This window comes from Myotis yumanensis, unplaced genomic scaffold (assembly GCF_028538775.1).
Source record: "Myotis yumanensis isolate MYYU_CA2020_CCGP unplaced genomic scaffold, mMyoYum1.0.hap1 SCAF_3, whole genome shotgun sequence".
Lineage (NCBI taxonomy): Eukaryota > Metazoa > Chordata > Mammalia > Chiroptera > Vespertilionidae > Myotis > Myotis yumanensis.
Window position 1 is genome coordinate 206,712,890 of NW_027223754.1, and position 27,711 is coordinate 206,740,600.

Genomic DNA, 27,711 nt, shown 5'->3' on the forward strand with positions numbered 1-27,711 from the left:
GCCTCATCGGCCGGTTGTGGGATTAAGATCTCACTACACTTTATAAGCTGATAGGGGAGGGGCCGGCCTGCCTGGCCTTGAACCCCAGCCCAGGTACCTGTGAGCTTCATGGTCTTGGACAGGTCCTCACACTCTCAGAGCGGCTCTCATGAGTAAACAGGAACAAGGGTAATGCTCACCTAGGGCGGCTGCTGGGGGCGAGGTGCTCAGACCAGTGCCTGGCACCCAGGAAGTGCTCTCACTCATGACACATGGCTCTTTTTCCACCATCGCCAGTTGCTGGTCTGTTTCCCCTCCACGGCCTTTGAGATCCCAGGCCTGCCGTCTTTCTGAGGCCACAGGCCCCACACCCCACTTTTGAGGCAACCCCGCTCTTCTGATCATCACAGCAGGCTTCCCAAGGCAGTCCCTGGGCGGACCCCTCAAAGACCTGAGTAATTCAGGTAGCTCCGATGGGAACAGGCAAGCCACTGAGAAGTGTGCACACAGCTGTGGACATAGCACCCAGGATCTAGGGGGAGGGTGCTAGGATACCCTGCTGTCCAGCACCCATGGCTCCTGGATATCTGGCACTCATCTGGGCAACCCAGCCAAGGGGCAGCTCAAACCTAGGAAGGAGATGGAGGCAGGCCCCTCAGCTGGCAGCCTGGTCTGCCCAGCCCTCCTCTGTGGGCCTCAGGGAGCTGAGAACAGAGCCCAGCCCCAAGGCTGAGGGGTTCCTGCAGTATGGACAGCCGGCGGGCTCCCTCAGGGGTTGGGCGTCACATGGGAGTGGCCATGTGCCAGTCAGTAGAGGAGGCCCCAGAGGATCAAGGGGACCAGTGGTAACAGCCCAGGCTTCAGAGGCAAACATGTGCCTGGGTAGAAACCTTGGATCTGTGGCCTGTGAGCCTCAGTGTCCTCATCTGTATAATGGGGCCAATGTGTGTGTGAAGGTGTCCCTAGAACAGTGGCCATCACTGACAAGTGTTAGTAGGGAGAGGGCTGATCAAGGGCAAGTGGGTGGTGGAAAGTCAGAGACAGGGAGAGAGCATCCCGGGCTGGGAAAGGGTCTCAAGTGCTCCCAGAGCCACAGATGGAAGCTGGCGACAGTGCAAACCTCCATTTTATTGGTCTCGTTTGTTCACAGCAGAGCCTCCTGCTCAGAGAACCAAAGGGCCTACTAATGGTGAGGGAGGGTGGAGTCTGAGTCTGCAGGACTCCCTGAGCCCAATGTGTTCATTGCCCTGGTGCCTGGGAGGAAAGAGGGGAGGTGGCCCAGGGGTGGGGAGTGGGGGCTGGGGAGGGGGTGGTGGCTACAGAGTAATTTAGTGTGGGGCCCAGGGTCTGTTCTTCACAGCAGGAGGTAGAAGGATCACATAAAGTTCTTTATTACAGACCTATAAAAAATGAGAGAATTATATATTACTCTCACTTGTTTGGGTTTCTTTTTACAAAACAACAGCAGGAAAGAAAAATGCAGGAGGCAGATGAGCCAGGCACCGGGGTTAGGATCAGAAGGGCCCGGGGAGATGAGGACAAGCTGTTACTGGGCCCAGGCTCTCCAAGCACCTTGGGAGAGCTGCGACAGCCCTAGAGGGAGCAGACACTGAGAGTGTAGGAGACCGCTGTCCCCAGCTCAGCAGCAGCACCGTTCCCCTGGCGGCCACCCTGGCAGTCAGCCGGGCTGGAAGCACTGGAGGATCTGTGCTTGGAGGCCTGGTCTCCAAACATGGGCCCTCAGGGGCCAGACAGAAGGGAGGAGGCGGGAAAGGCCTGCACAGGACTGAGTTCTATCAGGGTCCTCCCAGGACCACGGGGCCCCAGCGGGCAAGAGCATCAGGGTTCTTTCCTGCTTGTCAGGCAATCAGCTTCTTCATGAAAGCCTCCAGCTGATCCTCATCCATGACGCCCACAAACTTGTCCACCACGTCCCCATTCTTGATGGCCAGCACGGTGGGCACAGCCGACACCTAGACGGAGGGGACAAGGGAGGCCAAGTCATTCAGAGGTGACGTGAACTGTTCAGTCGCCATCCCCGGGCCTCTGTGGGGAAGGCTGGTGGCTCATGCAGGGCAGTGACTGCCCCAGCCCTGGGCGGGCCCCTTCCCTTGGTGCAGGGGGACTGCAGGGCTGGAGGTCCCCCCGCCTCCCCCCCCCCCCCCCCCCCCCCCGGAGAAGCTTTTCCATTGTGGGCTCCCAGAAGTATCCTTCCTCCCCCAACCGCATGACTGACTCACTGGCCCAGTGGTTTGGCTGGAATGACAGGAGATTAAAATAACCCATGCAGCTGCAGGCCCGGCTGGGGCGGGGCAGAGCTGAGGGGCTAAGAGAACTCTCCCGGGGGGCAGCCTGGGATAGGGGAGACCTGGAGATGGAGTCTGAACCTGGCTTTTCGGCTCACTGGCTGGGGCCCCCGGCCAGGTTACACTCCTTCGGAGCTCAGGGTCCTTCCTCTTCCATCAAACAGGGGAGGTAGTATCTAGTTGTCGGTGTGGGTTAGGGACTAAAGGTTCACATACAGAGCTGAGTGGTTGGGAGCTTGGGCTCTGAAGTTGGCTGAGCCCATCGTGGGCCACTCTGGGCAAGCCACTTTGTCACTCTTATGTATCAGTGTTATCATCAGTAAACCGGAGACACTAACGGGACTCATATTAGAGGCTGTGGGGGCTGAACGAAATAATCCATGCAGATTCTCAGCACAGTGCCCTGCACCTGGCAGGGCCGCCAGCAGTGTTAGAACCTGGCACAGTGCCTGGTACACAGTGGGCACTCAGCATATGGTGGCTGCCTAGGGCAGGGCAGGACAGTCTAACCCAGGGCCCCATGAGAACCACTTCAGCTAAACGCCCTGATGGTTAAAAGGGTCCAGAAAGTCACCAACTGGTACTGGACAGTGTGGGAAGAGGGCTCAGCAATATATGGCCTGGCGTTTATTTAGTATGGGGGTTGGCGGCAGCATTCTTGGCCTATGAGGCGTCCTCTCAAGCTCCCTCAGGGGACCTGCATAGATGACATGGTATGTAAATAAGGCCCATGATGCTCTGTAACACGATTTGCTGACGGTAATGAGCATTTTCTGTTCCCTGGGCTCCCTGCCTGCCACTGGTGGCCATTTGGAAAAAAAATATATAAACACAACAAGATAAACACTGACTTATCTTCCACAAAGTTAACTACAGCAGTGATTTAGACAAACATACCAGGTCTTCACTTATCCCGGGTGCTGTCCTGCCCATGAGTCATCCTCAGAAGCCAGTCTTAGCATTTACAATGCTCAGCTGTACGCATGTCAGTTACAAAGAACCGCAGGCCACTCACAGACTTCATGGGGCAGGCCTGGCACCCTCTCCTAATGGCCTTTGGGGACAAACGCAGCAGGTAAGATGACACGGTCCGTCTTGGCTAGTGTCTTCAGGGCCCTTTAAGGACCAGCCTGGGGCTGATGTGGGTGGCATGTGTGGGCGGACCACATGTCACTAGTTCCTGTCCTTGTCACTCTTGACTCTGGCCTGGGTGATGGCATGAAGTGCAAGGGTCCAGCATGTGGCGCGCCCTGTCTCCAGACACGGGCGGGGCCCAGAAAAGCATGCTCCTGGATGCACCAGGGGCCACTGAGGCACATGGTTTGATGTTAAGATCACAGGGCTGGTGCTTTGTTCTTTTGCACCCTCTAGTGGTCTGTGAAGGGAGCCGCCTCAAATCTGGCAACTTTTCAAGCACTAACTTTCACTTGGCCCTTGCTGGATCCCACCCTGTCCTCTCTTTTTTTAATTATCAGTGTTTTTTTGTTTGTCTGAGCTACCTGGCTGGCCAGGGCTTTGTCCTCTGTTTCTTAATAGAAACAAAAGCTGTATGTCATTGCATGTGAAGTGACCGAATTGTTTCTACGTGTCCTCTAAGCAGGACTGAAGTGGTCTTGTTTTCCTCAAGAACTCCAGGTAAGTCCTGTCATGATGGCACGTGTAGCCACACATGTGCTCGCACATACAGATCGCGCAGCCGCTGGGTGTACAGCATACACGCCATGACTGTATTTTCATGACAACCAAGGTCTGTCATTACTGATCAAGGGTGTCCTTTGAAGTTTAAACTTATACACATACACATAAACTTATACACAGAGCCGCGGGCATGCCAGAGCCTGGATTTTCCCAGCACTGCAGGGGTACCGGGGCTGTGACTGGGCTCCCCTCACCCCAAGGAGGAGGATATGGCTTTGCTGATCCTGAGTTTGGCTCACAAATCTGGAGGGGGCTGGTGCTTATAAACACGGCCTCAGGGAAGTGCACATAGGTCTGGGCACATTCTCCTGGAGCTCATGTCCCTGCAAGCCGTCTCACCCCAGTTTCCTCCAATTGTTAAGGATCTACCAAGGGACAGGCACAGTGCTAGGCTTTGCAAGGGACTGGCGACCTCCTCCTAGCTAATTGCAGAACTAATGCAAAGGGAGAGATGACTGTCACCCTGGCTGCCACATATCGAGCGCTTTTTACCATTTGTGTGTGTGATCTCATAAATTCTTGCCTCAAGTTGGAGTCATTTTCAAGACGCGAAGACTGAGGCACACAGATTGAGCGACAAGGGGTGGAGCTGGGATTTGACTTGGCTGTCCGTGAAGCAGTGATCAAATTACCTGGTACCTCGGCCCAAGAACGAGGAATTGGAGGTAAATACCAAGTCCCCGCAGGGCTAGGAAGCACAAACAGAGAAGCGTTAAAAGGATGCCAGGCTTCAAACGAGAAAAGCCAAGTGCTTTGTAAAAGCTTTTAGATACAGGAAGATTCCTGGGGAAACTACTATTGAAAAAAATCAAATCCAGCTCCATGACCTTCTGGAAAAGGCAACATTGTGGAGACAGTAAAAAGGTCAGTGGCTGCCAGGGGCTCACGGGGAGGAGGGAGAAAAGGGGAGCACAGAGCATTTTAGGGTTCTGAAACTGTTCTGTATGATGCTGTAATTGTGGACACATGTCATTAAAATTTTTTCCAAACCACCAGGAGGGAACCCTCTCGTTGACAGGTGAGAAGGGCCTTTGTAAGAGTATCATGGCCCACGGCCAGCCCAGGGCTTTAACTTTTTTCCTAAAATTAATTTTTATTGATTTCAGAGAGGAAGGGAGAGGGAGAGGAGAGACAGAAACATCAAGGTGAGAGAGAATCATGGATCGGCTGCCTCCTGCACGTCCCCCCTTCTCCCCGCCCTCCCCCCCTCCCCCCCGGGAATTGAACTGTGGCCTCCGGGTGGATTGGATAAATTTTTAATAGGTCGATCGCAACCACTGAGCCACATCAGCCAGGAACTTTGCTCCTCGATACTTGGTCCCAGACTCCCAGTGGCATCACCAGGAAGCTTGTTAGAAATGCAGAATCTTGGGCCCTACCTGGACCTACTGAATCAGGCTGCTTTTCAACATCCCAGGTCATATTCATGTTTGAGAAGCACTGATTTAGAAGATGTTCAAAACAGGGGATATGGTAGTGACTGAAGTATATAGTACATTCCAGCTATGGACTGTCTATGAAGTTATATGGAACATGAAAATGAAAAAAAAAAACTAACAAAAAACCCAAACGAGGGACCCTAAAAGTTGGCAGTGGCTGTGTTTGGATGGTAAGATTACAGGTGACTTTCCCTCTTAGCTGTTTTCCTAATGCTTTTTGAAGGGCACTCTGTAAGATTAGGAGATAAAAGAGTAAAACTCCAAGCATAAGAAGTAGGATGTGAGCCTGGCTGGTGTGGCTCAGTGGATCAGCGTCAACCCAAGAACCAAGAGGTCGCTGGTATGATTCCCGGTCAGGGCACATGCCCAGGTTGGGGGCGTGCAGGAGGCAGTCCATCCATGATGTTTCTTTCATTGATGTTTCTATCTCTCTATCCCTCTCCCTTCCCCTCTCTCTAAAAATCAACAAAAATATTAAAAAAAAAAAAGTGGGATGTGAGGGGAGAGGCATTTGTGTGAGGAAAGAGACCCATGAGGGTGTGCTGGGCATAGGGGCTCAGGAAGGCTCGGGAAGATGTGCTTAATTCCATGCATATAATTTTAAGCAGTTTCTCCAACACGTTATCCAACATTTGGAAAAGCACTTCAGGCCTTGGAGGAAGCTATCACAGGAGGTACTTCGGATTTCTTAGCTGCCACGGCTTCCTCAGGCTCTCTTCCAAAAGGACAGGTGTGAAGGAAGGAAGGAAGGAAGGAAGGAAGGAAGGAAGGAAGGAAGGAAGGAAGGAAGGAAGGGCGGGCTGGGGGGGGTGTGTGTGTCAGCATTCCTGTTGGAGCTTCCTAGCCTGCAGTGACATCTGCCCAGGGCTTGGCAAAACAAGGAGGGTGGGCTCAGCTGACTGGGCCCAGCAGCCTTGGGGTCTTTCTGCGTGACCTCCACATACTATCTGGACAGTGAGAGGAGGAGAGAGATCTTATCTCATAAGAGTCGTGTGTCTCCCCAACGCCCCCCCTCCCCAGCCCCCGGCCCACTTTCTAGGCTTAACACAGGACCTTGGTGCCCAGCCCTACATCACCAGGTCCCCTGGAATGCAGGTGGGGTGTCCTGGGAGCTCTCACCACCAGTGTGACCACCACTGGCAAGGACTGGGCTACTCTTCTTTTCATCTGCACGGTTACCACAGTTCCTGGCACATGGTTGTGTCTGCTGAGGTTCCACTGGCTGAGCCTGAAGCTGTGGTGTCGGGCAGTGCCAGAGGGAGCATAAGACTTTAAGCCTGCCCATCGTCCTGGGGATGCCCAGGAGCTCCAGCCCTAAGCTCACACCAGAAGGCCACACCCTCACTCTCCCAGCTGCTGTGGGCCTCCGGGGGACGGAGGGCAAGTAGGGAAAGCTAGGGGCATCTGAATGGTCAGACAAGTGCTCCTTTGACTGAGTGATCAGTGGGAGAGCTTTTGAAAAATACAGCGACTCATCCCCCCGCCCAAGCTCTTGTAAGCGGCTGCCCCAGTGCCATGGGTGTTCTAGAATAGTAAAAAGCTAGGAAAATTCTGGGACAAGCGGGATAGGGAAATTAAGGCAGATAGTTAAACAGCACTTATAGCCATCTCGTAAATCCTATTTTCCCTAAACCAAGGACACTTAAGAGTAAATGGTTTTGCCCGACCAGCGCAGCTCGGTGGTTGAGCATCGATCTATGAGCCAGGAGGTTTCAGTTTGATTCCTGGTCAGGGCATATGCCCGGGTTGCAGGCTTGATCCCCAGTGTGGGCTGTGCAGGAAGCAGCTGATCAATGATTCTCTCTCATCATTGATGTTTCTCTCTCTCTCTCCCTCTCTCTGAAATCAATAAAATATATTTAAAAAAAAAAGAAGAGTAAAAGGTTTGCACTTCTTCCCAACCAGAGAGTAAATAGCTTAAATCACCCTACACAGGGATACAGATAACAGAAATCCAATTAAGTGCCATTTGCCAACCACACCCAAGCACAGACAAATTTAGAGAAAAAATCTAATTTTGGTAATCAGCATAAAGCTGAATATTTTACTGACCTGCCCCTAAGACCTCCCCTAAATATCCAGACTTTAAAACCCCTGAAAATGAGGGTCCCTCCCCCCTCAGGCACATGTCCCCTGACCTCTAGGGACCCCATGAGCCTGGCAGTCGGGAGAGCAATGGTCCTGTTTCCATGTCCTTAATGTGTTTTTGCTGTGGTCAGGAAACTCTTGCTTACTTTTCTACACTTTGTCTCTTGATGGAAATCCTTCCCTCAAGAAGAGGAGAACTGAGGCTCCTCTCTCCCAGGTAACAGATGGTCTACCTTGGTAACATCCCCCCCGCACCGCACCCCCCCTCCCCCCCCCCCACACCTGCAGCAGTTAGTAACGGCTTTGCCTGCCCAGCACAGGGCAGCCTGATTTTCCCTCAGGTGATCCCAGCTCAACGGGCTCCACCCTCCACCTGCACTTCCTGCTCCAGGACAGGCTGGAGCAGTGGTTCTCAACCTTCCTAATGCTGCGACCCTTTAATACAGTTCCTCATGTAGTGGTGACCCCCAACTTCATTGTTACAAATTGAACATAATTAAAGCATAGTGATTAACCACAAAAACAGTATGTAATTATATATGTGTTTTCTGATGGTCTTAGGTGACCCCTGTGAAAGGGTCGTTCGACCCCCAAAGGGGTCGCGACCCACAGGTTGAGAACCGCTGGGCTGGAGGATGTGCGTCTTTGCCTGACCTGGTCTGGGAAGAGTTGATCCTGAACTTCCAAACTCTGAGGAGGAGGCCCCCTCTTTCAGTCACTTGTTATCTGAAGGAGGGAGGGGAGGGGATTCATTCCAGCCAGATCCAGGTATTTCCAGAGAAACAGAAACCTGGATATTCATGTGAAATCTTCTGAGTTTTAAATACCAACGTCTGGTTTGGGATTTTAAGCAAGCTCTGCTGCAGGCACACAGGCCCTGCTATTCTGGGAGCAAACCTGTGAGACCCTGGCCTCAGGGCCTTTGCATTTGAAGTCTGCTCTGCCCAGACTGCTCTTCCAATAGCTGCCCCCAGGTCTTAGATGTGGACTTCTCCCTGAGACCTTCCCTAGCCCACCCTTTGGAAAAGGAAACCCTCCCCGCCCCAGGCTCAGCACTCTCAGCCCCTCTCCCTGATTTATTTTTCTCAATAGCATTTATTATCTACAATACGATCAGGGAACTACTGCCCACAGACAAAGCCAGATGGCTTCCTGTTTGTTTGTTTTGTTTTTTTTTTAAATATATATTTTATTGTTTTTTTTTACAGAGAGGAAGGGAGAGGGATAGAGAGTTAGAAACATCAATGAGAGAGAAACATCGATCAGCTGCCTCCTGCACACCTCCTACTGGGGATGTGCCCGCAACCAAGGTACGTGCCCTTGACCGGAATCGAACCTGGGACCTTTCAGTTCGCAGGCCAACGCTCTATCCACTAAGTCAAACCGGTCAGGGCCGGCTTCCTGCTTTTGTAAATAAAGTTTTATTTGCACACAACCATGCTTATTTGTTTATATACTGTCTATGGCCCCTTCAGTGCTACAATGACAGTTGAGTATTTGCAATAGAGGCCAATGCCCTATGAATCTTCAAATATGTGCCCCCTGGTCCCTTAGAGAAAGTTGGCTAACCCTAACCTAAAATACCAGAGTGTAGGCTCCATGAAGGCAGGATTTTGTCACTGCCATCTGGACAGCACCAAGTAACAGCACCTGGCACTTAAGGGACTCTAAATCAGACTTCATGTCCTTGTGTATGCCCTGCTCTTGGCCCTTCCTTCTTCACCATGCACCCTTCATGGCTCTGCTCAGAGTCCCTCTAATATGATGCCTTCCTGTCCCCCCGCTCGGGGCACCCCCACCCCCCATACAATCAGTCCCTTCTTTTGTGCATGTCTTTTCTCATCCTACATGGAAATGACCTGTCTGCTTGTTCAAGGAGCTCATCTGTGCCAGAGCCTGAATGCCTGGCACACTGTAGGGCTCTCAAACGACTGCTGACTGGACCTGTGGATGAATGAATTCGGGTTCAAAGGAATGCATCAACGTCCCGGAATGCAGAGGACCGCCTGGTCGTGCATTCTACTTTCTAAAGGTGGCAAAGAGAGACACGTGGCTGAGAGGTTCAATGGAGTCACCTTAGCAAAGTGCTCTGAGTCACTGAGAGCTCCAGGAAAATCAGGACACCTCCCCTTACTGTTCTCCGAGACATCCATCTCCTGCACCAGCCATCCCGTGGCCCCAAGCAGCCCCCAAACCAGTGGTCGGCAAACTGCGGCTCGAGAGCCACATGCAGCTCTTTGGCCCCTTGAGTGTGGCTCTTCCACAAAATACCATGTGCGGGCGCGCATGTACAGTGCGATTGAAACTTCGTGGCCCATGCGCAGAAGTTGGTATTTTGTGGAAGAGCCACGCTCAAGGGGCCAAAGAGCCGCAGTTTGCCGACCACTGCCCCAAACCAACCGCCCTGTGGCAATCCCTTGCCCATCCATACCTCATACTCTATGGCGAGGTCTGTGTGGTCATCAATATCCACCTTGGCCATCACCACCTTTCCATGCTGCTTGGCCACCACCTTCTCTAACCTTGGCCCCAGGATCTTGCAGGGGCCACACCACCTGGGAAGGGGAGAAAGGAAGCACCCCGTCACAAAAGCACTCACCAACTGACCTACGGGCTCCCCAGAACATGCCCTTGACCCACATCTTTCCGAGGGACCTTTTGCCCTTATTACCTCTGTTTATAGTGTTTGAATATTAACCTGTAATGCTGCTATGCCAAATGGCAATGCCCGGAGACTCGGTAACTGGGCCTCATCCTGAGACTCTTATAAAGGTTATTTCACTTACTTCGACAGAGCTAAAAGAAATGTGTTGCCATGTAGAAAAACACAGGACTTGAGGTTTGGGTTCAAAGAGAGGCTCCTCACCAACCAGCTGATCGTTCTGGGGCCCGGTTTCCTCATGTGAAAAAGAGAGACTACTCTCAGGGCTGTGATGAGAAGTCAGCGAAGGCAACACGGGCAAACATGCTTTGTAAGCTATAGGATTACTTCGAAGACTTCATTGACTCAGAACTAAAAGGAGGAGAAACCACTGGCTGGGCGGTGTCTACAACATGTCAGTCACTGTGCCGGGACCGGCTCAGCTTTCCCTACACAGAACCCTCCACCCCGCAAAGGAAAAGAAAACTGAGAAATGGAGGCCCCTGCAAGGTAAGAAACTAGCAAGGTCACAGCTAGTAAGAAGCACAGCGGAGACTGCAACCCGAGGTTGTGCTCCAAGTGTCTTCTTTTAGCCCTGGCTCCTCTGTGATCCCCAGGCCCCGTGTCAGCGGCCATCGCTGCACTGAACACTGTGTTTCTAGGTGGTGAGCTTTCAAGAACAGGTTGTCATCCCCAGGTATGTGGCACTAAGGACAGTGCCTGGCACTGAATGAACAAACTCACACCCTGCTTTCTTGTTGGACAAGAAAATGAATTATTGTGGGGAAGCACGGGGCTTGTTTGGGAAAGTCAGGCAGGGGCTGCCGCCTTCAGCAAGGTCCCCCCAGAGGCCCCCGACCTTTCAGAGAATCCTCCTTGCAGACCTTCCAACCAAGTCCCGCGCTTCCCCACAAGGCATCACCCCATTTATCATTCATTTCACATTGATTTTTAGAGAGTGGAAGGGAAAGAGGGAGGGAGAGATCTGTTGCCTCCCGCATGTGCCCCGGCTGGTGCCGGGGGTCAAACCTGCAACCCAGGTATGTAACCTTGATTGGGAATCGAACCTGAGACCCTTCGGTGTGAGGGCCAACACTCTAACCAGAGGCATACCAGCCAGGCTGTCATTCACTTTGGAAGCCCTCTCTGGAGCGCTCACTATACCAGGAGGGCAGAACAGCTCTGCCTTCCGTGAATCCCTGGCTGTTGACTCCTATTTCATTTTCAGCCTTTAAAACCCTTTCCATTCAGAGATTTCAACACCTCAAAACCCAGTCTGCAAGACCTTGTCTCCTATGACAAGAGAAGAAAGGGAAGTACAAGGGCATCAGATGGCCTTCCCGGGGTGACACTGTGAGTCAGAGAAAACAGGAAAAAAAGCAAAAGAATCTGTCAGAGATCTGTGCAGAAAGCCTCCCAACTTGTAACTCAGGCTACACTGGTTCCTTCTAGAACATCTCATTGAGGCGTTCGTCCAGTTTTTTTTGTAGCCAGGCCCCAAAAGTCTAGAAGGGAAGAAGGCCATGCTAAAAGTCAGTAGGCCATAGGCACTAAAACATGCTGAAAACAAACTCATACGGCCCAGAAAAGAAACTCCTGCCCATTCATTCTCTGCACACGTGTGCACTACGGTGGTGGCACTGAAAACTTTTAGCTATCCCGTCCCAGTTTGGGTGGCAAAATGTTAGAAATAAAATAAACTTACTTGCAGGCCCAGGAAGTGGTATATACCCAAAGACAGATGATGCTCTAGTTCAGTGGTTCTCAACCTTGGCTGCACATTAGAATCACCTGGGAAACTTTTTAAAATCCTGATTTCTGGGCCTCATCCTCGGGAAATTCTGTTTCTTTGTTACTAATGTTGTGGCCTCACAACATTCCAGAGGATGAGGCCCAGAAATCAGGATTTTAAAAAGATTCCCAGGTGATTCTAATGTGCAGCCAAGGTTGAGAACCACTGCTCTAGTTATATTTTCCCTGCTTTGGTCTCAGCTGAACATGACGCTGAGCCATTTGGGCAGTGACTACAGAACACAGGTGGTTCCCAGCACTAATCACAGTGAGCTTTCAAGACTGCTTCCTGGTCTGTCTCCTACCAGACGACACTCAATCGCTGAGAGCACGGATTGGGTCTTCCCAGTATTTGCTGCGAATCAATGTATGAGAAGCATCAAACGTGGCACTGAGACGTAGCTGGCACTCAAAATTATCTGAACAAGCGACACCCCATCTTCTCCTGGGCCCCAGGACTCACTGTGCATGGAAATCCACCACCACGGGTGTCTCACTGTTAACAACTCGGTCTTGAAAGTCAGGTCCATCCTGGATGTTGAAGGTTGTTGTGCAGACTCTGGTGGTGTGCAATGGCCGGGCTTGGCTGGATGTTACTGTCAGCTCACCAGCACTGTGTTGTGGGGCCTGCAGCGCCCTGGAGATGAGGGGTGCCCACCGACCTTGAGGGGGTTTCCTGGAGATGCCGGAGGCCAGGAACCTCCTCAGGAGAAGTCGCTGAGCCATCTGTGAGGGGGAGAGGCAGGAAGAGCTGTGGCAGAGAACCCGAGCAAGGTATGTGGGAGGACCAGGGGGCTCAGGATTCAGGGCTGGGAGCAAAATGCCAGGAATTATATAAGCTTTCCGGAGTGGAGGTGAGTGAAGAATGAGAATCAAAGGGAAGAAGGAATTGCAAACCAGGACAGGAAAATTTAGTTGACAACCAAAAAGAAATCAGGGTATCGGTGTTATTACAACAGAAGAATGGGCGGGGGGAAAAACACAGTATTTACTGCTAAGGGCCACGTGCCTTATATACATGATTGTCCTCCCAGACCAACTTTTGAGAAAGTTTCTACATATAGTATTGCCGGTATTACAGATAGGAAAGCGGAGGCTCCGTTGTGGCTCGCCCAAGGTAACCCAACTATTCTTACATAGGAGTCAACATGGGAACCCTAGGCCGTCTGCAAAGTCCTTACGCTATCAATCCCTTTTAATAAGTGTTTTAGTGGGAAGTTAAGGGAAAAGGGTGGGGGTTGTAAAAAAACCAGGGAAGAGAAACCACAATTCACGGAGGAACTAAAAGGTACAGCAACAGGAGTGTGGGGGGTAACTAAAAAAGAAGGGACGCATGTGTTGACGGAATTGGGGAAACCCGACCCCACCAGGGACCCCGGCTCTCCCCAGGACAAGCCCTCCCGCCCGGGGCCTCCGCCCACTCGGCCGCCGGACCCCGCGGGAGCGCGCCCGCAGCGTGCCTGGGCCGTGACACCACCTCCAGCCGCCCACATGGGCTTCCTACCTCCCTGCAGCGCGAGATGCACAGCCCGGCCCTCCCGCCTGTCAAGGGCACTTCTGCCGTCACTTCCTTAGAGGCGGGCCTTAGCGTCACTTCCGGGGACGGGCAACCTGGGGCACGTCTCAGCACAACTGGAGGGTGCGGCTCGGATTTCGGCCAATGAGGATGGAGGGAAAAGTGACAGCTAAAGGGGCGGAGCCTCATGTAGGGACCGGAAAAAAGGAGCTCTGGAGATTGGGGAAGAGGCCGGAAAAGGAAGGGCGGGCCCTAGGGGAGGGACCGGAAAAGCGGTGGCTCTCGGGGGCGGGACCGGAAGAGGCGGGCGGGTCCAAGAGGAGGGTCCGGAAGAGGAGGTGCAAGGAGGCGGGAACGCGAGGGAGGTACTTTTGGGAGAGGAGGGAGGAAGGGAGGTGTGACTCTGGAGTTTGCAAACTCAGTCTGCTTTAAGCTCAGCCACCACTGCCCATCCTTCTGCCTCATTCCTTGTCTTCCCCAAACTCCTAGAGGTGCTGGAGGTTCTTTCCGTCCATTTTTACAAATGAGGGAGCTCAGCTCTGCAAGCTGTCTTAAGTGTCCGTTAAGAGGCATAAGACTGGGCGTCAGGAGGCCGCTTTTGCCCTTTTCTGTACCACGCAACTGAGTGAGTTCGTGTGCCCCGCGGGCTTTAGTTTCCCAATATGTGGCATGGAGGGCTGGGCTTCTCGTGCATCAGACGGTGTGGATTCTTGGAGGGCCTGCCTTTGAGGCCCCAGGCAAAGGCCCTTCAGGCTGCGAGTTCGGAGCTTGTCATCCCATATGTGCTCCTGTGGGATGTGGGTTGTTTTGAGATGAGGGCAGTTTTAGCCTCAGGCTCAAGACACATCTGCGCTTCCCTTGAACTACCTAGAAGAGATTGAATTAGGGGCCTTGCCCATAATAAGAGATTATCAGCGATAATTTGTTGTTAATCCTCACCTGAGGATATTTTCCCATTGATTTTTAACGAGTGGAAGTGAGGGGGAGAGATAGAAACATCCATGTGAGAGAGAGACACACACTGAGCAGTTGCCTCCCGCACTTGCCCTGCAACTAAGGTACATGCCCTCGGCTGCAATCAAACCCAGGACCATTCAGTCCGGGGGGCCCACACTCTAGGGCAGCGATCATCTTTTCCAGTTCATCTACATCGGTGATGTAGATGTTTAATCAGCCAACCACTGGTGGTCCGTGAGGTCCGAAAGGTTGGCGCCCGCTGCTATATGTGACACAGCAAACTTCTGTTTACTAAACGGCTGTTGTTATCATTTTGCAACGATCCTGTGGTGCCCCCAAGGCACCTTTCCTCATCCCTAGCTCAGAATGTCTTCTGTACCCGGTTCTCTTTCTATCTCTGAACCTCCCCTGAACGCGGGGATCTCTGACTGCTGTATGCGGGGCTCTCATACATATGTATGAAAAGAAACCTGGTTATTTTATCTTGCCAACCTGCCTTGTGTCTATCTGACTATTAGACCAGCTACAAGAACCTGGAGGGCAGAGGAACGTCAGCCCCTCCCTGTCTGACAGTAGGGGTCTAGGCATCTGTGTGTCCCAGGCTGGGGTCACAACCACCTCTTGGCTCCTCTGCACCCGGTACAAGCACTCATGGCCCCTTATGGTTCTGTGAATACATCAGTGTGTTCTTCTCCTCACCTCTGCCTCATTTGAAGTGTGTTTTTCCCTCTCTCCACTTGCTTGAACACCTAGACTACTCACCCCCTCTTCTTTGAGCAGCATTAATTGCTTCCTTCTCTCGAGTGCTTTCTTCATAACTCTCACAGAACACATTGCAGTGTCTGTCTCTTCACTAGACCATATGCTTCCTAAAAAGTAGGGATTTGTAGCTTTCATCTGACTCCATATGCCCAGCACCAACCTGATACAGTGCCTCACTCCCAGGGGATGTTTAGTAGATGCTCCTTAAGCTGCCTATCTTTGGATATCTAAGGGAGTGGAGTGCAGTCAGAGAGGTGCCATGACTTGTCCAAGGTCACGAAGCAGGTCCATCTCACACCTCCATTCAGCCTACACTCCAGCCGGTGGGAATCGCAGTTGCAGAGTTCTTGTAAATGCCTCTCCCCTCCCTGTGAGATGGGGTACAGCTGCAATCAGTAAAAACTACAGGAGCTGTGAGGAGGAAGGAAGAGCACCCTCACACCGAATTTGTGGCTTACAACCAGCAAAGACCAGCTTGATCCAACACGGCAACTAATTTCACCTGGTGGTAACCCCCAGCCTCATTATATGCTCATTACATGCTAAATGACACAGCACACCATCATGCTTGGAAAGAGAAAGCCCATATAAGGGCAGGGAATGGCTGACTGAGCTCCCCAGAGAAATCTCCACCCTGTTCCCCAGAAGATCTTTAATATTCCTGTCCCTTATTGAATTCCCTACACCCCGGATTAAATGCATCTCAATAAAGGCAGCAAATTCTGCTCAAGAGGCTGCTCTATTGGTGGAGCAGCCCATTCTCGGTCTCACTGCTTCACTAATAAAACCACTTTCACTTTAAACGATGCTGGCATTTTAATTCTTCCCCGCAGGAAGCCGAGAACCCACCGTGGGTCACGGATCCTCTGGTCCCCAGACCTCAGAACGCCTGCATCACCTGTACTTCGTATTGCTGATCCCTATAACTGGGTGGCTTTTCCCTCTACTCTCCCTCCACCTGAGAAAAGGCTTCCAGATACCAGATTAAGCATCGTCTCTGGAGACCCTTCCCTGAGCCTCCACAGCCCCTGTGCGTCTGCCAGTCAACTCACTCGGTACTCTGTTCTTACTGTTTCTTTACCCCTCACTCCTCGCTATACTGTCGGCTTCTGTCTCTCCATTGCTTACCTCAGGGCTTGGAGCATCATAGTAGGTACTCTGATGATCTGTTCCGTAAACAGACAGCAGGGATCCTCATCAAATCTTCCCACCACAAAATACCCTTTTCCCCACCACGTACATAGCCCCATTTTGCCTTCCAAAGTCATTGCCATGCTTTTCCCCCCCAATTCATTTTGATCACAAAATTATTTTTCCTCTGTCCAACTGGCAGGTCCACTCCTTCACTCCTCAGGCGGGCGGGGCCACAGCCACAGCTGCCCAGGGGCCTTCTTCTGGGATGAGGTGAGGGAATATTTGGGATAGGTGCACATCCCCTGCCCACTGAAAGGGCGAAGGCTACGCCCTCCACCTTCCCCCAGGGTAAGGGCTACGTCCTCCATCTTACCTTGGCCACGTGTTGGGCAAGGAGCTTCTTCACAGAAGTCTAAGACTCTGCTAGCCACACCCAGGAACAGGACATCGACTTGTGCCTGGCCAATCGGCAAAGCACAGTCCTTTCTCCTCCCTTACTCCAACCCCCCCCTATATAACCGGTCTCGGGGAGGGGTTCTCTCTCTCTTGGCCACTTGGCTAGCCGATGTGTCGGTGAGTCTGGTGGATGGAGAGCTCAAGTTAACTTGAATACAGATTCTTATGCTTTTACATCGAATTGGCTCCCTGATGTGGTTTCTTGGGAATCTTGTAATCTGGGCACAACATTTGGGGGCTCGCCCGGGGTTCCCAAGACCATGTAGGGACTCCCCCAATTCGTAGAATCTGCATGGCCACGGTAAGTGTCTGTGTATTATGTTTGTCTGTTCTGTGTGCTTTATCTGTTCTGTGTGAGCTCACTTCTGAAATCTGTATTCGCCCACATTGACCGTGGACGCACATGGGGGTCAAAGGGCGGGAGGAGTCGAGGGACGCCTCGATCCTCCATCTGTATCTGTAGGGGTGTAATTTTGCTTCCGAAAAGTCGGGAGGTCTGTAGAAACCCCAATCTGAGACAAGGTGGGCAGTTCCCGCCGGTTTGGCGTAAGCCATCGTCTGTCTCTTCCATGGAAGTGGAAGGCTGTTCTTTGGTGCCCTGTTTGTCTGTCTGTGTTTTTGTTTTCTGTGGACTTAGTGGACGGATGTTATGGGACGGGACGGACTCAGACTGCTCCTTTGGGTATTGTGATTGATCAGTTCAGGGAGATTGCGGGAGGCTTTGGAGCTCCCTCAGAAATTGGGAAGTTGTTAGGAATTGGATAGATTGTTTAAACTCTGAATGAATGTCTGGTGAAAGTATGTGAGTTTAAAGGCAGGGGATCACTGTGCCTCGGGCCGCAAGAAAGGAAAAATGCGCCTGGATGCGGAGGCTGAAGCCGGCGCGCGGCTGCCCCGGAGCCCGGCCGCCCGGCTGCGGCAGCGGCCCTGGGGGCTCGGCCTCCGGCCCGGTCGGTGGCGGTTGCTGGGAGAGACCCCGAGGCCACGGTTTTTCCCATTCGGGAGCTTCCTCGCGCTGCACGCGGCCAACGGTCGAAAGGGTTGGGGTCGCGGGGCCCGTCGCAGCGATGGGGTCCCCTTCCCTGCCCCGGTCCTGCCGGGGTTGTGGCTCGCACCGAGGCTGAGTCGTGCGCGGGGTCGCGCCCCGGGGATGAGACGGGAGTGGCGGCGCGCCTTCGGGGGGCGGCCCTGGGGGCTGGGGCCGGGCGCGGACAAGCTCGTTCGCAGAGCCTGGCGGCGGCGGCGGCAGCCTGCATTGGCCGGCGTTGGCCCCGGGCTTGTGGCGAGTGAGTAGAGCCAGGTGGAGCGCGGGGGGCGGGGCCGGCGTGTCGCTCACGGGAGGCGGGAGCAGCGAGGCCCCAGTTGGCATCGGGCTGGGGGAAGGTCCCCCGCGGAGCCTGAGGGCCGGACACCCGGGAGGCCAGGGGCGGCGGCAGCTCTGGATGCGAGCTGGCCTCTTCTCATGGAGATCGCCCCAGCTAGAAATATAAAAGTTTTACAATGCATCCGGGATTTCTGTGCACGTGTAAAGGGGAAGGGCCAGTTTAAAAACGAGTGGGCATAGTTTTGAGCTGAACCTTTTTGCTGTGTACAGAAAAGAAACCCAAGACTGTTTTGACCTTAAAAAGATGGTCCTAAAGAATGTGGTCAATTTACATCTGAAAAGACCAGGAAGGCCTTTTACTGGTTTCTGTAAATTGATCTGTCCTTATTGCTTGCAGGGCTCAAATGTGGTTTTCCAGAGCCCATTGGAAGTAAAAAAAAAAAAAAGAAGCAAGCAGTTTACTCTAATTTGCCTCATGAGACTGAATGTTTAACTTGCCAGCTAAAAGTTTAAGGTCTTTTTTTTTCTCTCACCGTTGGGAAGTCTGAAGCTACACCCTTTTTTGGTAGAGGGCAGGGTAGACACGCCCCTCCCCTAGCATGCAGGTGGTCCGGTTCCACCAGCAGTCATCTTTAGAAATGTTAATTTGCATTTCAATGGCTACACCTTTTGCTGACCAACCTTCCCAGAAAAGGTCAAGCGGCCAAGGGGTGGCTCCTTTGAAATCAGCTTTCTACTAGTATAACTTGTTTTTGTACTCATTGATATCTTTTAGGGATTTAAATCACCTTTTCTATCAGAGAACAGTTTAGACAGCCACAATGCTGAGCTGCGTGACTTAACAGCCGCCACGTTGGCCGAGTTTTATGGGGCTGCAAGCGTGCTTGCTTCGCGGATTTATTTTTAAACTAATCTCTTAAATCTAGAAAACCCTGCTTTCCTTAAACTAAAGACAATTAAAGGTTATAACCAAGTCTTTAAAAGAAACTGATAGCAGTAATCCAATTTCTAAAGTACAATTATTTCAGGTAAAAACTGGTTTCTGTAAATTGACCTATCCTTATTGCTTAAATATATATAACTAATGAAATTTCTATGTCTCTTAAAAATTTTGAATATATTACTAATCTGAGAAATGTTCATTATTTACATGACACCTAGAAATTAAGGCCAAGAGTTCTAACTGGAAGGCATGACTTTGGTATAAATAAATGATAGACCAATAAGCTGGGACTGGTCACTGGTGGATTGTGAGAAGGACTGGACGTGGCCTAACTTCTCCTCCCTTGGTACCCCTGAAACGTCAGAGGGTACTTCTGGCCTTGGTTTTCTTGGGTTTTGGTTTTGAATTTGTTTGTTTATTTATTTGTGATAAATGCCATTTCTATCTGGATAAAACATAAGTCAAGGACTTGTTCACTGAAAGAATGTAAATATAAATATTTATTTAATATTTGTATATCTACTTGAATATAATTATTTGTTCATATACATATAAAAGTCTAAAAAAAAAAAAAAAAAAAGGCACACGCTTGACTTCTTAAGGCTGAGTGCTTTGACCGATAGCAAAGCACCCTGAGCGGCCGCTGGGATCTTTCTCCAAGGGCGCTTGCTCTCTGCCAGAGGTGGAATCGGCCCGCCTAACTAGTAAAGATCTCTATCTGTTTGTTTGCTGGGATTTGCTATGTGATATTCTGTGCTGGGTTGGGATTTTGGAATTCTGGAGTAAACTTAAAAAGTATTTGTACATTTGAGGATAAAACTCACAGTTCCTCAAGGTAAAGACAATGGGCCTTGAAATCTGTAAAGACAGGTGGGGAATGGATGGCTCTCCTATCATATTTGGCAGGCCCCACCCCCTATCATTCCTGACTTTCTTGCTGCAAGAATTGTCTCTTTTCTTGAGAGGGCTCCAGAGGGCGCACGAGGACATTTGACTGCGCCTCGGCGCCACCCAGGAGACTGGCCCAACCCCACCTCCTCATCAGCACAGACCAGGAGATTGGGTCTACATCAAAAGGCACCACCTGGAGCCTCGATGGAAAGGTCCCTACACCCAACTCCGTGGTGCTGGCGACCCCCACCGCTCTCAAGATAGACGGCGTCGCGACCTGGGTCCATCACATCCACGTCTGGTCAGCAGACCCATCCGAGATCTGGAAAAACTTCGTCATCGATCAAGAATAATGCAACCTGCTCAAGCTACGGCGTGCTCGACCTGCCTGATGCTGGTAACATTGAATAGACTTAGATAATGCCTGCATCTTCATAGACATGGCTCCAAAAAGACAAGGACAATTCATAGGAAGGTCAAAAATAGACTTTAGTATCACATGTTTAATAGCAGAAGATGTGGCTGCCTAAAGCGGCCATGATGCCTATATTATGTTTCATTGTATTGATATATTATATTGACCTTTAATTCTCTTGCAGGTTTAAATGTATATTAGCTATCCTGGAAGGGTACTATGTGGAGTGAACCCCAAAAAGTAAAGGGTGCCTAGCTGCCAAGAGGGCAGGTGCCCACCTGGGCAGGGAACAGTGCCCATCAGGTTTTGGTCTCTGTTGAGAGACAGCTAACAGTTGGCAGCCTGTGTACTGCTTGCAGGCCTTTGTGACCATGCCCATGTCAGGAGTAGTCTGAAAAAAAAAAAAGGCCTGTTTAGAGTGGAAAATCTAAGGCATGGTTATACATAGAAAGAAAATTTAATGCCAACAATTAAAAGAAATTGGCAAGAAAAATCAGAAAATCTTAGAGTAAATCAATATGTCTTTCTTCTTATGTAATTCCTCCAAAATTTGGCAATGCTAACATGGCAATACGTTTCTTTGCATAGATTCAATAAGACCGGTTCCTAATAGTGGTTTTATTAACGGAAAACTTTGACTGGAGTATCATATTTTAAAGAACCCTGTCTAAGCTCTAAAGACTTGAAGCCAGTAAAAATGCCACGAAGAAAGCCTGGTATCCTGCTTGGAAGCCCTGAAGATGGCTGGCGCTGGAGCATCAGGCCCATGCCCTACCATCACTGGCGGTTGGTAAAAGTAGAAGGGGAGCAGTAGGGATGCCTCTACGTTCCTGCGGAACCCCCACACACTCTGGACTGCAACGGGTAGGAGGGCTACTGAGATGGGCCTTAAAGCCTAGAGCATGGGCTCAGATGGAATTGCTACAGGTGAAGAATTCACCTAACTCAGCAGATACTGCAGGCGGGCCTGATGGCAGCTGGGTGGCGTGGCTTCCTGGCCCTACGGGGCACATTAAGATTCAACCATGAGATTCCAGCAAAGGTAGTCAGTTACCATTCTTGTTGTGTTTATGCAAACATCAGGACAGTAGATAAATTAATCTTGATTTGGCTTTTTGATAGCCATGGAGGAATTTTAAGAAGAAAAATCCTATTTCAATAAAAGTTGTTAAAACTAAAATAATTTCTTCCCCTTCCACCAGACCATTTGTTAAGATATGCCCGGTACGGGCCTCTAGCAACGATGAAATAAAAGTGCAGTCCGTCTCATGATTGAGCCGGAAGTTCCAAGACAAAGGGGGGAATGAAAGGGCGAAGGCTACGCCCTCCACCTTCCCCCAGGGTAAGGGCTACGTCCTCCATCTTACCTTGGCCACGTGTTGGGCAAGGAGCTTCTTCCCGGAAGTCTAAGACTCTGCTAGCCACACCCAGGAACGGGACATCGACTTGTGCCTGGCCAATCGGCAAAGCACAGTCCTTTCTCCTCCCTTACTCCAACCCCCCCCCTATATAACCGGTCTCGGGGAGGGGTTCTCTCTCTCTTGGCCACTTGGCTAGCCGATGTGTCGGTGAGTCTGGTGGATGGAGAGCTCAAGTTAACTTGAATACAGATTCTTATGCTTTTACATCGAATTGGCTCCCTGATGTGGTTTCTTGGGAATCTTGTAATCTGGGCACAACACCCACCAGCAGCCATGTCAGCCAGATTCTACTTAATAAAGCCCCTTGTTCATTGCAGGCAGAAGACTAGGTGAGGGCCTGGCAGCATGGCCTTCTCCACCTTATCTGACCTCTTGCTTTAGCCTCTGTCCCCACCTAGGACTGGAGCCAACAGGGGTGATCCACAGGGGGACCCCCAGCCCCCCTGGCTCTCCTGAGGTCAGCATCCCTTGGTGCGGCTGTGTTGAGCGTTTCCTTCCACGTCCCTCGTGGATTAGCGTTCAGGAACTGGAAGCAGATTCGCACAAATGAATATGAAAAGACGAGATAATTGTAAATATTGGGGGACCAGGCAAGCAAGTCCAACTCAAGGGGAAGGACTTCCTCTAGTACTCAGGCCTCACCAAGCTTTTATTGATCTGGGATGCACCCATAGCATAGCCCTTAGGCAGGCGACCCCCCATTAACAGGCAGGCTAGCCCATCAGCAAGGATTTACATGATAAATGGGGGAGTAGTTTCAGCTACCACTGTCTGGACAAACAGAGGTGGCGCCTAGCTAGGGCTTCAAAGGCACCCAGCCTTGTGGGGGGTGGGGGGGGGCGGGGGGGGGGCGGGGGGTTCTCTGTCTACGCTTATCAGATAGTGAGGACAATAAACTGTTTCCCACACGGCTGTTCCTGCTGATGCCCCATGCCATCTGGCCGGGCACTTCCACCCTGTCCATTTTCATTTCTGTTTTTCTGTGTCTCCAGCACGTTCTCTTCCAGAGCCACCTGTTAACCCTATTCAGCATTTCCTCAGCATTTTCTGGAAGGCCAATGCCCTTGCTTAATTCACACTCCAAATCCAAAGGAAAACCAGTCCTATGTATTATTTTAAATTATATATATATATATTTATATATATATGTGTGTGTGTGTGTGTGTGTGTGTGTGTTTATTGATTTTTAGAGAGAAAGGGGAGGGATAGAATCATCAACCCGGGCCAGGAATTGAACATGTGAGCTCTTGGTTCATAAATCAGTGCTCAACAACTCAGCCACTCTGGCTGGGCCTATTTATTCTTACTCCATAGTCACTTTACCTCTGTTAGCCTCAGGCTTGTCATCTGAGAAATGGGAAGAAAGATACCTTCTTCTCAGGGCTGTGAGGTTGCAGGAAGATTGGGGTACGGGGCCTGGTGCATTGTCGGGGCCTGATGAATGATGAATGAATCTCCTTCCCTCCTGCAGAGGGAAGGAGGGAGCCTGTGAGGTACGCAGAGAAGGCGGCACTCACGCTAGGCCACAAAAGGGCTCCTCAGCTGTAGGGCAGCGTGTCTGCCAAGTCAAAGGCAGGTTCAGGGTGCAGGTGTGAGGGGAAGAGGAGGCAGCCAGGACTGGCAGCCTGAGCTCCGGGTAAAGCTTCTGCTACCTGTCTGGTATTTATGCGGTTTTTCAGACTGTGATATGTGAGTCACCAGTGGGGTTTATGAAATCACTTCAGTGGGTTGTGATCAGCTTTAAAAAGATGAACAGAATTGGGGGACTCTTTCCCCCTCCCCACATGGGAATCTGTGCTTGTTTCTCAATAAATTTCCACCTTTTTGAAAGGGCGAGGGCTAGGCCCTCCACCTTCCCCCAGGGTAAGGGCCATCTTGCCCCAGGGTAAGGGCCATCTTGCCCCAGGGTAAGGGCTATGTCCTCCATCTTACCTTGGCCACGTGTTTGGCAAGGAGCTTCTTCACAGAAGTCTAAGACTCTGCTAGCCACACCCAGGAACAAGACATCGACTTGCGCCTGGCCAATCGGCAGAGCACAGTCCTTTCTCCTCCCCTTACACCGACCCCCCCCCCCCCCCATATAACCGGTCTCTAGGCGGGGGTTCTCTCTCTCGGCCACTTGGTTTGCCGTTGTGGCGGTGAGTCTGGTGGATGGAGAGCTCAAGCTAGCTTGAAATACAGATTCTTATGCTTTTGCATTGGATTGGCTGGCTCCCTGATGTGGTTTCTTGGGAATCTTGAAGTCTGGGCATAACACTTTTGCTATAAAAAATAAATAAAAAGATGAACAGAATTGAAAATAGAGTATACTGCATGTTACAAGTATTTTGTTCGTGTTATTTCTATATGTCAGTATGTCCTAGGTTGTGATATAGAATGTATTCCCTTTTTTTTTTTTTAAAAAAGAAGGCTCTCTGAGTAAGCTAAGTTAACTTTATTTTAAAAAAATATTTTTACTGATTAATATAGAGAGGAAGGAAGAGGGAGGGATATAAATTCCAGTGATGAGAGAGAATCATTGATCAGCTGCCTCCTGCATGCTCCCACTGGGGATCAAGCCTGCAACTGAGGCATGTGCCCCTATGGGAATCAAACCTGGGACCCTTCAGTCCACAGGCCAACACTCTATCCACTGAGCCAAACCAGATAGATTCTAGAATGTATTTCTTACTGTGGATCGTGGTTAAAGGGTTTGAAAGCTACTGATAGATTGAAAAGTTACCAAACAACTGACACTGTTCTAAGCACCCCACATGCACTGTAGGGAGAGCTCAGGAGATTTATCTCAGTGCTGCGGCAGATGCAATGGCATGAGCACGCTCCGCCTATACAAGCTTCCTCGGCACACCAGGAAGTGGCATTGCCCGCCTGAGAAGACCCCCAGGAGCCCCTACATAGTACCCTGATCTTTCCTACTATTGGTTGCCCTATGGATGTTGTAAACTTCTGATTGGTCTGGAATGTTATATATGTTGCTGCACTCACACAATAAACTTGGATCTGCGTCACTGAACCGGTCTCCGGAGTCGGGCATGCTTTGTTAGGATTCCGTTTGGCCTCACCCCCGCGGGACCCCCCGCTTCAATGCACTAACTCATTTAACCCTATAGCCCTATGAGGTTGGTACTGTTACAGCCCCCAACTTACATATGGGGAAACCGAGGCACATAGAGGTTAAATAACTTGTCCAGGGTCACCCAGATAGTAGGAGCTGGAAGCTTAAAGGTGCTATACTTCCCCTAGCAAAGGTCTGATCTAACGCTAGACTGCTGCCTTCCCCCCACTTAGCCCCAGGGACCAGCCAGCCATCTAGGGCTAGATTCTAGGGGCCATCAGAGCAACGTCAGCTCAAACATTGCAGCTGGCGGCAGGCCGTCAGCAGTGGTTGTGAGCAGAGGCGCCCACACGGTGGCAGTGTGGTTCTTTCAGCCTGCTCCACAGCGGCCCAGGCAAGCTGGGCACATCCTGGGGGCATGGGCTCCCCCAGGTCTGCAGGGCTGAGCACAGGGCATAAGGTGCTTCTCCCTGACCACGTGTCCGAGAATTTCATGGCTGGAGAGAAACACCTTAAAAACAAATAAACAAAAAACAGAGAGGTGCTGGGCCGCACACTCTAAGCTGATAGTGAGTTTCTCTCCAAGAGGTGTTGGTCCTAGAGTATCTTTGTTTTCAGTTTCCGTCTTGATGGTAATTCTTTGTTAAACACTGTTGCAGAACAATTGGAACTATGGCCTGTGTGTTGCAATGTGGTTTCATAGTCTGTTGTGATTCACATTCTGTCCTGTTTCCAGCAATTACCCATTCCCCTCCTCGTCCCTTTCTGAACATAAAGACTTGGCACTGGAACGGTAACATAACCTTCCATTCATAGACTGGTGACGGCTTTGTCCTGCAGTGGTAGATGTGGAGTGTCATGGCTGTGATGTAGGTGGGCGTGTGCTGTCACCCACACCTGCCCACCCCACTGCCAGACCAGTGCCCTCAGTGGGCACACGCAGGCTCATTCCACATCCTGCCCACGGTTGGAGTGAGGCTCCTCACATGTTCCTGGTTCCACTGGGCAGGGTAAAGTCTGCAGCTGTGAGAGGCTGGGGAAGGGAGGCCCGGGAGGACCCTTCCTCTTTCATCCCTCACCCTTTGGCTCGCCCCGCCTCCCCATCCTGGAACAGGAGGCAGCTGTGGGTTAGCAAAATGATGAGCCCTGGGCCCAGAATTGAAACTACTTCTTCCACAGGCCTTGGCCCCTCACCCACTGAGTGCCCTCGGGCAAGGCGGTCACCCTCTGGCACTGTTGCCCATCTGTATGAGGCTCTAACAATGCTTACTCTACAGAAAGGGTCGGAACTTTCATAACAATGAAATAATGGACAGCACATCTGGGGTCTTTACCACATGCCTCACAGCTGTTCTAGCACTTTTCCTGTTTCTCCTCACAGTAAGCAAGATGCTATTAGTCACATTTTACCAATGAGAGGAACTGAGGTCCTGGAAAGATAAATAACAGCCTAGACCAGTGGTTGGCAAACTGCGGCTCGCGAGCCACATGCGGGCGCGCACGTAGAGTGCGATTGAAACTTCGTGGCCCATGCGCAGAAGTCGGTATTCTGTGGAAGAGCCACACTCAAGGGGCCAAAGAGCCGCATGTGGCTTGCGAGCCACAGTTTGCCGACCACTGGCCTAGACCATGAATCAAGCAAATGGGAGGACTGGGACTCAAACCCAGGCAGACTGGCCCCAACAGGTGTATCCTTAACAACTCGGCTCTACCGAGTCTTTCCTATGACCTGTAAACGAGTTAACATGTAAAAAGCCTTTGAAAAGGTTCCTTTAGTGCAAACACTAGGTCTTATGATAGGTTTTGCTGGAAATGCAAATCACACACTTGTGCAGGGAAGGCAGGGCTCGAGTGTGTTGGCGTTAGATCCGTGGAACCCACGTGGACCTGGATTTGAGTCCTGGCTCTGCCACTTACATGCACTGTGATGTATCCCAGCTAAGGCTCGGCCTCCTCCTCTGTGAAATGGGGCTGGCGGTATGTACCTCCGACACTGCTTACAGATATGCAAATCCCGTCTTAGAGAAGTCATGTGACTTACCAAGGGCACACAGCTAGGTAGCGTCCTGACCTGCAAGGATGTGGTGGTGAGGCAGGATAGTAAGAAGGTAGGAAAATTCCCGGGCAAGTGGAATGGGGAAACTGAGACGAGATAATTTAAGCAAGGCCAACCAATTTAAACAACTTACAAACAGCTAGTGAATTGCAAGACCTTATCTTCCCTAACCAGGGACACTTGAGAACAAATGGTTTATATCTCTCCTCCCTAGCCAGAGAATAAATAGCTTAAATCACCCTAGTCAGAGAGAGAGAGAGAGGGAGAACAGAGAATTTTTTTTTTTACTTTCCAGTGAACTAACAGCAGCCCCGCCTTGGCTCACTTCTCTCACTGTGACTTTTACTTCCCAGTGAGCCAAAGCAGCCCCACCTTGGCTCACTTCTTTCCTATAACGTTTTTACGGCACCAAAGCAGACTACCACCTGGCTCTCTCCTGTTGCTTCTTCTACAGTCCTTCGTTTCAGTCGCCAGCTTTAATGAATGGGCTGTCAAAATCACCTGGACTTGTGCTGTGAAATCTTTCCATTGATGATGCTCTAACCAAGTGAGCTACCAGCCAGGGCCAAAGATTTTAAAGCAGATATTATAAACTAGAGGCCCGGTGCACAAAAATTTGTGCACTCAGGGGGGTAGGGAGGGGGGGTCCCCCAGCCCGGCCTGTGCCCTCTCGCAGTCTGGGACCCCTCTGGAGATAACGACCTGCTGGCTTAGGCCTGCTCTGGGGTGGCAGAGGGCAGGCCCAATCCCTAAGTGCAGCCCCTGGTCAGGCTCAGAGCAGGGCCGATTGGGGAGTTGGGGCGCCGCCCTGTCATGCACAGAGCAGGGCAGATCGGGAG

At 51.1% G+C, this 27,711-nt stretch overlaps 1 protein-coding gene across 1 annotated transcript; it reads right to left on the reverse strand.

Annotated features, from left to right (window-relative positions):
- Positions 1 to 1,087: 1,087 nt before the first annotated feature.
- TXN2 (thioredoxin 2) lies at positions 1,088 to 13,516 on the reverse strand. The gene is made up of 4 exons (XM_070407978.1): positions 13,447 to 13,516; positions 12,406 to 12,668; positions 9,942 to 10,065; positions 1,088 to 1,952 (listed from the first exon to the last, which is right to left on the reverse strand). The coding sequence occupies exons 2-4, from the start codon at positions 12,666 to 12,668 to the stop codon at positions 1,839 to 1,841; spliced, it is 501 nt and encodes a 166-aa protein (XP_070264079.1). The 5' UTR covers positions 13,447 to 13,516; the 3' UTR covers positions 1,088 to 1,838.
- Between the last annotated feature and the right edge of the window lie 14,195 nt (positions 13,517 to 27,711).